The sequence below is a fragment of the Carcharhinus amblyrhynchos genome, chromosome 33 (genome assembly GCF_965287045.1).
Source record: "Carcharhinus amblyrhynchos chromosome 33, sCarAmb.v2.hapA, whole genome shotgun sequence".
In the NCBI taxonomy this organism is placed as follows: Eukaryota; Metazoa; Chordata; class Chondrichthyes; order Carcharhiniformes; family Carcharhinidae; genus Carcharhinus; species Carcharhinus amblyrhynchos.
The window spans coordinates 11167981-11182076 of NC_137356.1; the positions used below are offsets into that span (position 1 = coordinate 11167981).

General features: G+C 43.4%; 1 protein-coding gene across 9 annotated transcripts in view; it reads left to right on the forward strand.

Moving 5' to 3' along the window:
• The window catches only part of dock6 (dedicator of cytokinesis 6), a 209916-nt gene that overhangs the window by 114128 nt on the left and 81692 nt on the right, over positions 1–14096 (forward strand). For all 9 annotated transcript variants that reach the window (XM_080216640.1, XM_080216633.1, XM_080216635.1 and 6 more), the window contains exons 20-22: positions 2499–2730; positions 4666–4830; positions 11130–11305. In XM_080216640.1, coding sequence (XP_080072766.1) covers positions 2499–2730; positions 4666–4830; positions 11130–11305 — 573 coding nt within the window. The remainder of the gene's footprint in view (positions 1–2498; positions 2731–4665; positions 4831–11129; positions 11306–14096) is intronic.

The window sequence follows — 14096 nt, forward strand, 5'->3', positions numbered from 1 at the left end:
CAAGCTGAGCAGTCTGAGTTCGTAAAAACAGGCGATTCTGATTGTTCAGGGGAGGAGGAGAATAAATACCAGACCACTATGCTGTTTTATAACTGTGTTATTTGAAGAGTTTCTAAGGCAACACTGTCACATAAAATTCTCTGAATGAGGATTAACATTATTATGCAGTTGGCAGCTACAGGACTGTAGAACTCCTTACGGTCATTTACTGCTATTATACATGTGCTGATTCTCCATCTGGCCCTTGTAACATTGTAAACTCAGCTGGGAGCAGGCCCTGCAACCATTTCCAAATGTTTGTTTGACTCCGGGCTGAAAGCAGAAACATCGCAGAACAAAATTCTAGATTATATCAAAGGTGAACCCCGTCTTCTGGGAGTAATTGGCAAAGCAGCATTGTAGACATGAGGAAAGCGTTTCATTTAATATAGTGAGTTGTTAAGTTCTGGAATGCGCTGCCTGCAAGTGTGATGGGAGCTGAATCAGTCAAATGGCAATTGGATGTATACTTGAAGGCTAGACATCTGCAGGGCTTTGGGGAAAGAGAAGAGGAGTGGGGCTAATTGGATAGCTTTTTCAAAGAGCCTGCACAGGCACAATGGGCTGAACGGTCTCCTATGCTGTGCAGTTATCTGAATAAGGGGCACGTACTTGGAATTATTCTGAACTTAAGCTCGATTTGCATTTTCAATTCCTTCATGTCCTGATTCGAAATAGAACTCCCACACCATTTCCTCTACTAATAATGCTTCCAAGATGCTTCCTTCTCTCATCAAAACCTCTCCGTAAGCCTGAATCAAAAGAATTGTAGGATATTAGTGTTTCTGCGTGGGTTTCCTCCAGGTGCTCGGGTTTCCTCCCACAGTCCAAAGATGTGTGGGTGAGGTGGATTGGCCATGCTAAATTGACCCTTAGTGTCAGGAGGACTAGCTGGGTAAATAAGGGGGTTGCGGGGATAGGGCCTGGGTGGGATTGTTGTCAGCGCAGACTTGATGGGCCAAATGGCCTCCTCCTGCGCTGCAATGATTCTATAAAAGGAGGCCTTTTGGCCCATCAAGTCTGCGCCTGTTCCTGCAAAGAGTAATCTAGTTTCCTCACATTCACAGATGTTTTTTATCCATTCTGCTTTTGAAGGTTACAACTGAAGCTATGTTGGCCAGTTAAAATTTATAGACAGGTTTTGAATTTGGGGAACTCTTCTAATGTCTGTCAGTTTTTGATTTATTATTGTCACATGTATTGTGCGCTATACAGACAAAGTATACCATTCAACAAGAAGGAAAGGAGATAATGCAGAATGTAGCGTTATGGTCATAGCTGAGGTGCAGAGAAAGATCAGCTTAAGGCAAGGTAGGTCCATTCAAAAGTCTGATGGCAACAGGGAAGAAGCTGTTCTTGAGTCAGTTGATGTGACCTCAGACTTTTCTATCGTTTCCTGAAAGGAAGAAGGTAGAAGAGAGAATGTCCTGGGTGTGGGGGGCCCTTAATGCTGCTGGCTGTTTTTCCAAGGCAGTGAGAAGTGTAGACAGAATCAGTGGATGGGAGGCTAGTTTGCGTGATGGACTGGGCTCCATTCACAACGGTTCATAGTTTCTTGTGGTGTGAGCAGGAGCCCAAAGAGAGTTTTGAACGTGATCCCTCCCTCAGTTCAATTCTTCTCTCATCGCTCCAGTGGATCTTGCCTCTATGTTGATGAAACACATTAATGTCTCTCTAAACTCCAGTTATTTTAATCTTCCTAAGGTCCAACTATGTCCAACAAGTGAGAGGGAATCTCATGTAATCTTATAAAATTCTAACAAGGTTAGACAGGGTAGATTCAGAAAGAATGTTCCCAATGGTGGGGGAGTCCAGAACTAGTGGTCATGGTTTGAGGATAAGGGGTAAACCTTTTAGGACTAAGGTGAGGAGAAATTTCTTCACCCACAGGGTGGTGAATGTGTGGAATTAACTACCACAGAATGTAGTTGAGGCCAAAATGTTGTCTGATTTCAAGAAGAAATTAGACATAGCTCCGGGCACTAAAGGGATATTGGCGGTGTGGGGAAAGGGGGGATCTGGATATTGAATTTGATGATCATAATGAATGATGGAGTAGGCTCAAAGGCCGAATGGCTTACTCCTGCTTCTAGTTTCTATGTACTGGGAAACGTACCTGTTCGTTCTCCTGTTGTTGTCGTCTTGCCTTGATCTGGAAGATATTTGCACCCTATAATGTAGGAAGATGCTGGGTTTGATCCATGCTGATTGCAACCAAGATGGCAGTTAGGTTAGTGAAGTGATAATTAACCAAGCCCCATTGTCTGCTGGCGGGGGACATGTGTGTATGAGGCCGCAGAGGCACCAGAGTGATGATATTATAAACCATTTCCTCCTCTAATCTGGTGCAGAGCGTGCTGTGGTGATTTGAGAAAGGTGCCCGTGCATCAAAAGGGTGCTTCAGAAGATGAACACTGTGATTTCAGCACACTGACTAGAAATTCTGCTCTTGCCCTTAGGACCAATATCTAGATAAGTTTTTCACTCTGGTGCACGTACTGGAGGAGTACTCATTCCCGTTCCGGCTGAAGGATGTGATCATCTCGGAGAATAACGTGGAGACAGAGTTGAAAGCCAGTATCACCAACTTGCGGTCAGCAAGGATGGAACCGCTGCTTCGATTTGTGCACCATGTCCTCAACAAACTCATCCTCTTAATTGTGCGGCCTCCAATTATCAATGGGCAAATAGGTATGGACAGGTTTTTTTTATTTCTCTGAAGGAAACATAAGCTGCTTGTTGTTTACAGCTGCTCCTTATGCATTCTGCAAGTCTAAAGTTAAAATTTATTTATCAGCATCACAAGTAGGCTTACATTAACACTGCAATGAAGTTATTGTGAAAATCTCCGAGTTGCGACATTCCGGCGCCTGTTCGGGTTACACTGAGGGAGCATTTAGCACGGCTAATGCACCTAACCAGCACCTCTTCCAGACTGTAGGAGGAAACCGGAGCACCCGGAGGGAACCCACACAGAGATACAGGGAGAACGTGCAAACTGCACACAGACAATGACTGAAGCCAGGAATCAAACACAGGACCCCGGTGCTGTGAGGCAGCAGTCTAGACTGCTGTGCCGCCATAAGGAAGTACAGTCTAGGAAGGAGGCAAATAATTGTGTCTCCGATTGGGGGGGGTTTATTATTCAGAAATATTCCCCCACCTGTGCACCATGTCAGGCTAAAAGCCCTGAACAGCTTTGCTTTCTTGTGTCTTTACATGACTGAGCTGGTGGAGGAATTTTTGATTTGTGTTCTTTATTTCCACCACCTGGTGTTTGATGTCCCTGTGTTTTTTTTTCTTCCGTGGGACATGGGCATTGCTGGCTGGGCCAGCATTTATTGCCCATCCCTAGTTACCCTTGGAGGAAGTTGAGAGTCAACTACATTGCTGTGGCTCTGGAGTCACATGTAGGCCAGACCAGGTAAGGGCGGCAGATTTCCTTCCCTAAAGGACATTAGTGAACTAGATGGGTTTTTCCAACAATTGACTATGGTTATCAGTAGATTCTTAATTCCAGGTATTTTTATTGAATTCAAATTCCACCATCCACTGAGGCAAGATTCGAACCCAGGTCCCCAGAACATTAGCTGAGTTTCTGGATGAATAGTCAAGCGATAATACCACTAGGCCATCGCCTCCCCAGTTGGTGTGCTTGAAAACCTGTTTTAAGAACATCAGCCAAATCTGATTTACAAGTGATGTGGAGATGCCGGCATTGGACTGGGGTGGGCACAGTAAGAAGTCTCACATCACCAGGTTAAAGTCCAACAGGTTTATTCTCTCCACTCCGCATTCACCTCATGAAGGAGCACTGCTCCAAAAGCTCGTGATTCCAAATAAATCTGTTGGACTTTAACCTGGTGTTGTGATTTATCAGTGTTCTGGCACTGCGTCGTGAATCGTTGTAACACAGATCTCAGACTACAGGCAATATCCAAAGTTTGGCTCTAACCCTACCAACTTTCCTGTTTGCTTGGAGCAGAATTCACCCAGCTGCTTCCTTTACTGTCAGTTTTGCTGACGACTTTAGCTACGAAACTTGGAGGAACGTACACTCTGAAGAAATTTTCATGTGTTGTCATGATCTTGGGAGTTACTGAGATCTTTTCAAATGCTTGAATAGGGTGAAATCACACTCTTTCATATCAGCGTATTGCCTTTGCCATTTTAATTAAGCATGGAATCCTACGGTGCAGAAGGAGGCCATTTGGCCCATTGAGTCTGCACTGACTACAATCCCACCCAGGCCCTATCCCCATAATAACATGTATTCACCCTGCTAATCCTTCTGACAGTAAGGGGCAAATTACCATGGCCAATCAATCTAAGCTGCACATCTTTGGACTGTAGGAGGAAATCCATGCAAATACAGGGATAATTTGCAAACTCCACACAGACAGTGACCTGAAGCCGGATTTGAACCCGGCGTCCTGGCGCTGTGAGGCAGCAGTGCTAACCATTGTGCCACCATGAGGTCTGAAACTCTTTATAAATGAGCTAGTTTGTGTATTAAAGTAAGTCAGAAGCTTTAAACCAGTCCAAGCTGATATCAAACAGCATGACTTCACTCCATAGGAAGTTGGAAAAAAAGATAAAGCCTCCAAATATTTTTTTCCATTTCAGTAAACCTGGGTCGAGCTGCTTTTGAGGTAATGGCTCAACTCATCAATCAGATCCACAAGAACTTGGAAGGAAATCAAGATCTTCATGGACGCAACAGCTTGCTAGTATCCTACATACATTATATGTTCCACCTTCCAGACACTGACCACTGTCCCCCGTTCTCTGGTATGTATAAATAATTGTATATGATGTGTTTGGTCTGGCACAATACACAGACTAGTACTGGCTATTGAGACATGCTCACCCTCAGTACAACTGAGTATAACTAATAATCCACTCTGAGCACCCAAAGCTAAAATATCCATTTGCAGTAACTATTATCAGATGTGGAACAGGGACTTATGATGAAATTTATAACAGATAAGAGAGTATCTGACTTAAAAATGAGCATTTTATCTTTTAAAAAGTGTTTTGACAGCTACATGGATGGGATGGGTGTAGAGGGATATGGGCCAAACACGGGCAATTGGGACTAGCTTAGTGGTTTTAAAAAGAAAGGGGCAGCATGGACAAGTTTGACCGAAGGGCCTGTTTCCATGCTGAAAACCTCGAAGACTGAATTACATTGTGCTCCTTGACGCAACTACTCTCACCTCTCAGTCTCATTTCAATTGAGAATGCATCTACAACGCTACGGGAGATGGGTGTGTGTGCACAAAAACTGGATTCATATCTTGAAACCCAAGAAGTAAACTTTTAAAACAGCTATGAGCCCTGCACACAGGTGTTGAGAACAGATTTTAATCAGATGTGATTTAACATTAAACTGAGCTATAACTTCCACTTGTGGTGAATTGGTCATGAATTTCCTTGACTACATTCCAAGTTTTTGAATAAATTTGTGCAGAGATCCCAAATTACATTCAGTTATATACAATTCACTCAACAATGCCAGCAGGATACAGGAACAGCACTGCCCATTTAAGACCTTAAAATATAGGAGCGAAGTTAAAGTTTATTTATGAGTCACAAGTAGGCTTACATTAACACTGCAATGAAGTTTCTGTGAAAATCCCCTAGTCACCACACTCCGACCTCTGTTCGGGTACACTTTAGCATGGCCAATGCACCCTAAGCAGCAGGCCTTTCGGACTGTGGGAGGAAACTGGAGCACCCGGAGGAAACCTACGCAGACACAGGGGAGAGCACGCAGACTCACATAGACGGTGACCCAAGCCAGGAATCGAACCCAGGTCCCTGGCGCTGTGAGGCAGCAGTGATAACCACTGTGCCGCCCTCTCAATTAGGCCATTCGGTCCATTGAGCCTGCTCTGCCATTTGATCATGGCTGATATGTTTCTCAGCCCCATTCTCCCGCCTTCCCTCCTAATCTTTGATCCCCTTACCAATCAAGAACCTATCTACTCCATTTTGAATACATTCAATGACCTGGCCTCCACAGCCTTCTGTGACAATGAATACCACGCATTCACCACCCTCTGGCTGAAGAAATTCCTCCTTATCTCTGTTCTAAAGGGTCGCTCTTTACTCTGAGGCTGTGCCCTCGCATCCTCGTCTCTCCGACGAATGGAAACATCTTCCACATATCCATTCTATCCGGGCCTTTCAGTATTCTGTAAATTTCAGTGAGATCCCTCCCCCCTAGTCCTTCTAAACTACATCGAGTACAGACCCAGAGTGCTCAAACGCTCCTCATAGATCAAGCCTTTCATTCCTGAGATCATTCTTGTGAATCTTCTCTGGACTCTCTCCAAGGCCAGCACCTCCTTCCTTAGATACAGGGCCCAAAATTGCTCGCAATATTCCAAATGAGATTAAACCAGAACCTTATAAAGCTCATCACTGCTTTTGTATTCTAGTTCTCTTGAGATGAATGCTAACATTGCATTTGCCGCCTTAACTCCCAACTTAACCTGCATGTTAACCTTAAGAGAACCCTGAACAATGACCACCAAGGCCTTTTGCGCTTCCAATTTCTGAATTCTCTCCCCATTTAGAAAATTGTCTTAACCTCTGTTCTTCCTACCAAAGTGTATAACCTCAAACTTTCCCATGTTGTATCCCATCTCGGATGACCCTTCTTTGCCACTCCCCTAATGTGCCTAAGTCCTTCTGCAGCCCCCCTGCCTCCTCAATGCCACCTGTCCCACCACCTACCTGTGTATCATCTGCAAACTTAGCCACCATGCCCTCAATTCTTTCATCTAGATCATTGATGTATAAAGTTAAAAAGCCCACTAGTCACCGGCTGCCATCCTGAAAAGGACCTCTTTATCCCCACTCTCTGCCTTGTGCCAGTAAGAAGTCTCACAACACCACATTAAAGTCTAACAGGTTTATTTGGGAGCACAAGCCACTAGCTTTCGGAGTGCTGCTCCTTCATCAGGTGAGTGGGATTTCCATTCACAGACAGGGCATATAAAGACACAAACTCAATTTACAAAATAATGGTTGGAATGTGAGTCTTTACAGGTAATCAAATCTTAAAAGTACAGAAAATGTGAGTGGAGAGAGGATTAAGCACAGGTTAAAGAGACATGTATTGTCTCCAGCTAGGACAGCTAGTTAGTCAATCCTCTATCCATGCCAGTACCTTGACATGCTTTAGCTGCTGAGCATTTTGTTTTTTTCAGTGATTATATTCCTGGAAGTCAGAAATTTTTCTTTGCCTCGTGTCAAAAAGTGAACTTGAATTTAATTTTCAGTTTGCAAAAGTGAGTTTGCTGCAATTATTACACGCAATTGATTTAGATCTTACTGTAACTACCACTGAGGATTGGATTGGCCAAGTTAAGGTTGCTCTGTTGTGCTGGTTGTGGTTAGTTTATTTATTAGTGCCACAAGTAGGCTTATATTAACACTGCAATGAAGTTACTTGAACATCCCCTAGTCGCCACACTCCGGAACCTGTTCAGGTACACTGAGGGAGAATTTAGCATGGCCAGTGAACCCTAACCAGCACGTCTTTAGGACTGTGGGAGGAAACTGGGAGCACCCAGAAGAAACCCATGCAGACACAGGGAGAAAGTGCAGACTCTGCACTGGCAGTGACCCGAGCCAGAAATGGAACCCTGGTTCCTGATGCCAATAGGCAGCAGTGTTAATCATTGTGTCACTATGCTGCCTAATATCTGACTGGGCAGACCACAGCTGTCCAAAGTAAAAGTGGAGGTCTTCGCCAATGGACTGACCAGGCAGTAGCAGGAGAGATTGATGGGAGTAACAGCGACTGACTTATCCACGGGTTCATAAACGCACTAAGATTGATTTTGGATAGCCAGAAGGGCCACACTCAGTTATTTTAGACCTCCTGAGCTCCCAGACATCACATGATTAAATTATTAAAAATGAGGCCATTAGATCTGAATGATTAATTATTTTCTGCCTCACCTCAGCTACATAGAAAAGTCACATTCTGTTCCTTGTGTACATTTTCAGTACTAAATGATTAATCAGGTAATCCAGTGTTCCAGCTTTAGTTACAAAAATAAACACAGGTGCTTAGCAATGACATGGCAATTGGCAACTCTATTATCTGTTGACAGTGTACAATTCCACTCCTTTTATTCAGCGTATTAGTTTTATCTTTTGGCTATGAGAATTATAGGATTGCTGTGGTTTATGACAACACCAGGTTCAAGTCCAGCAGGTTTATTTGGTAGCAAAAGCCACTAGCTTTCGGAGCACTGACCCATCGTCAGATGAATGGGAGTTCCGTTCACAAACAGAGCGTATAAAGAGACAAACTCAATTTACAGAATAATGATTGAAATGCAAGTCTTGACGGTTAATCAAATCTTAAAGGTACTGACAGTGTGAGTGGAGAGAGGGTTAAGCACAGAGTAAAGAGATGTGTATTGTCTCCAACCAGGACAGTTAGTGATTTTGCAAGTCTAGGCAAGTCGTGGGGGTTACAGATAGTGTGACATGATCCCAAGATCCGGTTGAGGCTGTCCTCAATCTTGGGTGTCTTTATATGTCCTGTTTGTGAACAGACCTCCCATTCACCTGACAAAGGAACAATGTTCCGAAAGCTAGTGGTTTTTGCTTTCAAATAAACCTGTTGGACTTGAACCTGGTGTTGTGAGACTTCTTACTGTATTTACCCCAGTCCAACACCGGCATCTCCACAGCGTGGTTTATGACATCAGCTGTGCCCTGTTTTTGGAATATTGAGTTTTCCAACTTCCATCGTATTTGTGTCCTGCCTTTAGCGTGCCTAAAACTTTTAATCCCTGTAACATCACAAGAGTTTGCGAAATTCTCATTTATTTGCCTGAGGAATATAATTATAATTGCAGAAGAGGGATGGTATACTGCATTTAAAAACTATCGTCTGCCCATTTCAGCTTTTTGCAATTCACTTGAACAGGCGACTGACTGACAGACAGACGGACAGGATTTCTGACTCAGTATTCTGTACCTCACTCCAGGTGTTAAATGCACAATCCAGGCTGATATTTCAGTGCAGTATTGAAGGAGGGCTACATTGGCAGAGCTGTTAGCATTAAATGATGCAATAGATGATGCATTGAACCTGTTTGCGGTGTTTCAGGTGGTTGATCAGGAATTCTCCTCTGCAGCATATTCTCCCCTAACCAGCAGATTACTTGAAAAACATATTCTGGATTGATTCCAGCCTTGGGTCACTGTCTATGTGTAGTTTTCCCCATATCTATGTGGGTTTCCTTCAGGTGCTCCAGTTTCCTCCCACAGTCCAAAGATGTGCAAATTAGGTGGTTTGGCCATGCTAAATTGCCACTTTGTGTCCAAAGATGTGCAGGTTAGGTGGTTTTGTGATGCTAAATTGCCTCTTACTGTCCAAAGATATGCAGGTTAGGGAAATTAATTGGACAAATGTGTGGGGTCACGGGAATAGAAATGGGGAGGAGCCATACCAAGCTGTGATTCATCCTGAAAAGAATACTTTCTATGGCGCATCTGTAAAAGTTGGTGAGAGTTGTAGTGGACAAGTCGAATTTCCTTGGCCTCCTGAGAAAGTAGAGGTGTTGGTGTGGAGGGACCAGAACAGCTTGTCAGTGATCTGAATACCTGGAAACTTGAAGCTCTCGACCAATCTTCCATCCAAAAATAAGACTGCTGAGATTCTTTAAATGCACAACTTTACACTAGTGGTTGCAGATCTGTTGTCAAATTTTGGAGCGATTTTTAAATGTTTGCATTCATATCAAGTATTTCATGATTTCAGGGCAACCCAAAGCACTTTACAGACAACAAAGTATATTTGAAATATAATCTCTCTTGTACTGTGGGGATCACAGCAGTCAAAATGCTCATACCAAGTTCCCACAAACATTAATGTGATAATGATCATAGAAAATAGGAGCAGGAGTAGGCCAATCAACCCTTCAAGCCTGCTCCGCCATTCAACATGATCATGGCTGACCCTCTTTCTCAACTCCATACTCTAGCACTCTCCCCATACTCCCAGACACTTAACACCTTTAGTGTCAAGAAACCTATTTCCTCCTTAAATACATTCAGTAATTTAGCATCCACAACCTTCCATAGTGGAGAATTCCCCAGGTCACCATCCTCTGAGTGAAGAATCCTGAGATCGTGACCCGTTATTTTGTCAGGATTTGGGATAGGCCAGATGACCTGGTGTTGTTTGAGGGGTAAATGTTTTCTGCTTTCAAAATAGTGACAAGGGCTTATTTAAAAATTGGCAAGTCATGTTGAAGCTTTATAGAACCTTAGTTAGGCCGCACTTGGAATATAGTGTTCAATTCTGGTTGCCACACTACCAGAAGGAATTGGTGGTTTTGGAGAGGGTACAGAAAAGATTTACCAGGATGTTGCCTGGTATGGAGGGTATTAGCTATGAGGAGTCGATAGAAAAACTTGATTTGTTCTCACTGGAATAACGAATGCAGGGGCAACCTGATAGAAGTCTGTCAGATTATGAGGAGTATGGATAGAGTGGATAGCCAGATGCTTTTTCCCAAGATGGAAGAGTCAGTTACTGGGGGCATAAGTTTAAGGTGCAAGGGGTAAGGTTTAAAGGAGATGTACGAGGCAAGTTGTTTACACAAAGGGTGATGGGTACCTGGAACTCGCTGTCAGGGGAGGTAGTGGAAGCAGAAATGATAGTGAGTTTTGAGGACTGTCTGGACAAATACATGAATAGGATGGGAATAGAGGGATATGGTCCCTGAGAGAGTAGGGGTTTTAATTCAGACAGGCAGCATGGTTGGTGTAAGCTTGGTGGACTGAAGGGCCTGCTCCTGTGCTGCAATTTTCTTTGTTCTTATGATCAGCTGAGAAGACAGACATGTCCTTGGTTTAATGGTTTATTGGAAAAGCAGCGCCTCTGACAGCACAGCACTCCCTCACTGCAATATTGAATTGTTAGCCTAGAATTTGGGCTCAATTCCTGAAGGGGATGAACAATGGGTGAATGTCACATTAAAATGTAAGTTTTTTGTTTACATTGCACGGCTACCAAGATACTAAACAAATGTTTTATTCTCCTGTTGCAGGACCAAGCAGCCCCTCATATGGAGGTCCCATTCAGTACGCCACTCTGTCCCGTGCTACTGCCAGGCCTACCAGTCTAAACCTGTCCCGCTCCAAGAGCATCAGCAACAGCAATCCAGATCTTGCTACAACACCAACAACACCAGATGATGAGGTTACAAAAATCATGGGTTGCAAAGTAAGGCCAAATGTTTATGTATTGGAAATCTGAAAATAGGTGGATAGCACCTGTACTGGTACAGGTATCAGTGTGTTTGCTCCTGTGCATTACTGCTTTTACAGATGGTGCTCTATATATATTTTAGATATATATCGAAATGTTCCTGCAGATTATTAATATTGCAAGTATCACTGTGTTTGCAGGTGGCTTAACGTACAAACCCCAGTATTACTGATTTAATAGGTTTAGTGTGTGAAAGAGATCCTACAGTTAATGATGTGTATCTGATCCTGTAGATTACTGACCCGACATACAGTGCTCTGTGTGTATTCCTGTAGATTGCTCTCCCTATAACATACGTGGCAGCGCTATGTGTGTGTTCCTATAGACCTCTGACCTAATAGCTTTCTGTTGCTTCCTGTTTAAAGATTGTCTTGCTATGTGCAGATATAAATGTTGGTGGAAGCAGAAACCTCTTATCAAGAAGCACTGTTTCATATAAGCACTGTTTCATGTAGGGTCCTCGCTGTTGGAGATAACTTGTCTTAGTAATGATGCAGATAGGGCGAACTGATTTAGCTGTCACTTCAGAATAATGGACTTCACAGAGGGAACTTGACAACTGGATGCTAAATGAAGAATTCCAGTGTTTGGATTGATTGATTGACTTACAGCTGTCCAATCTGTGGTCAATCCATTTAAAAGAATATTGTGATAAGAGGAAGGGACTTTTCAAAATTACAGAACCTCCACAAGGGATGGGAAATAAGAAGAAGATCAGAATGGCAGTGAGTCTGGGAGAAAGAGCAGGATATTCTTACATTGGTGGTACAGTGGTTAGCACTGCTGCCTCACAGGAATCAAACCCAGATTTGATTCCCGGATTGAGTTACTGTCGGTGCAGAGTCTGCACATTCTCCCGTCTGTGGGTTTCCTCCAGTTTCCTCCCGCAGTCCGAAAGACGTGCTGGTAAGGTTGCATTGGCCATACTAAATTCCCCCTCGGTGTACAGATGCCGGAGCGTGACAACTAGAGGATTTTCACAGCAACTTCATTACAGTGTTAATGTAAGCCTACGAGTGACACTTGGGGAGTGAAGATGCCTGCATCAAATGATTCTGAGTGCGAGTGAAAAGAGGCAAACAACATGCCTGCACCCTATTCTTGGGAGAGATGCAGGATAATCTGTGTCAGAGTTTTGGGGCATTGATGGTGTGATGACCCACTGTCAGATATTTCATTAATGGTGACACTCCAGTTCTGATTGTCAGACAAGGAAAGTGACTAACGATCTGTCCTAAAAACAGCCCCGTGCTGTGAGAAACAGCGAGGACCATACATGCAGTGTTGCTTGTGGGTTAACTCCATTTCTTTGAAAGCTTTTCAATCAAGTCACAGGCTTTTTTCCAAAAAGGTGTTGTGAAGAGGCTCATTATTCACCCCTTCTGTGCTGGTTCTCTATCTGTACGTTCGTACATATTCAAATCCTTTCATATTGGCAGCTTTCAGTATAACTGCCAACCCTCCGGAGCAGAAGCACCGAGATCACTTCAGCAGGTCAGGAGTTGCAGACAGCACAGTTGTGGAAATTCAGTTCCTTTTCCCTTTTTGGGAAGGGGTAACTGGGGTCAAATGTTTACGTGATACAGAGAAGTTTGCAGAAGATTTGCCTGTTTTCTTGGGGGGTGGAGTTTGGTCACAACTCTGTTGCCCCTTGTAAATGCTTGTAAACTTGTTTGTAGACATTGCAATGTACTGTGTGCAAATTCAGATTATCTGCTTTGTGTATTGTTCCGGGTACAGTGCCTCGGACTTTGAACGCTCTGTAATCTTGCAGCTTTAATTCTGAAAAAGGAAATCAGTGATAAGAAATGGTTGCTTTTTGGGGGGAAGAAAGGAATGTAATATTTGTAAAGGTGTGAGGAACGGATGGAGTCGTATCCAGGAAAATGGCATTTTTCACAGCTCTTTAACTTCAGTTTGGGACTGGAAGTCCAGACAGTCGGCCCTGTTCCATCTTTGAATCTGGGAGTTATAAACTGGTTAGTCTGCCGTTTGTGATAATAAAAAAAAAGTTCTGGACCCTGGAAAGGAAGTGATTCAAGAAAATGGGAGACAATAAATCCAAGCCAGTACGGGCTAGTAAAAGTAGGTCACACCTGATTAATGTCTCGGAATTCTCTGAGGGTACGTCCAGATTGGACGATGGTGGATGTGTGGGGAGGGATGTTGTGTGTCTTGACATTCAGAAGTAGTTGATGAAGCACCTTGCAAGATCATAACGTGGAAGACCTTGTGTGATTAAGGAGAAGTCAGTAAATTGGATATTGACTCACAGAAATCTAATATAGGAAATGGTCAGATCGGTTCAGATGTTAAATAAATTGGTTAAGTCAAATCAGCATTTTCTTCTTAATATTCTAACAGAAAAAATACAGGAGTAATAACTGTGAAACTTAAGGGAGCAGTGTCATATGTAACTTTGTACGCCTTTCAATGACTGAAGGTTAACGCTTTGCAAAGATGTTGCAGGTGATTGCATAGAATCCCTACAGTGAAGGAGGCCATTCAGCCCATTGATTATACACCAACCACAATCCCACCCAGGCCCCATCCCCTTAACCCCACATATTTACCCTGTTAGTCCCCCTGACTGGCTGGTATCTTGCACTGAGCCTTAGCCACTCACTTCGATTTTCAATAAAAAAAAGAAGTCTGCATAATTTTTTGGTTTTTGTGAGACTGGCCCAGCAGCAGTTCGCACTACTGTCTCACAGCACCAGGGACCTGGGTTAGATTCCCGGCTTGG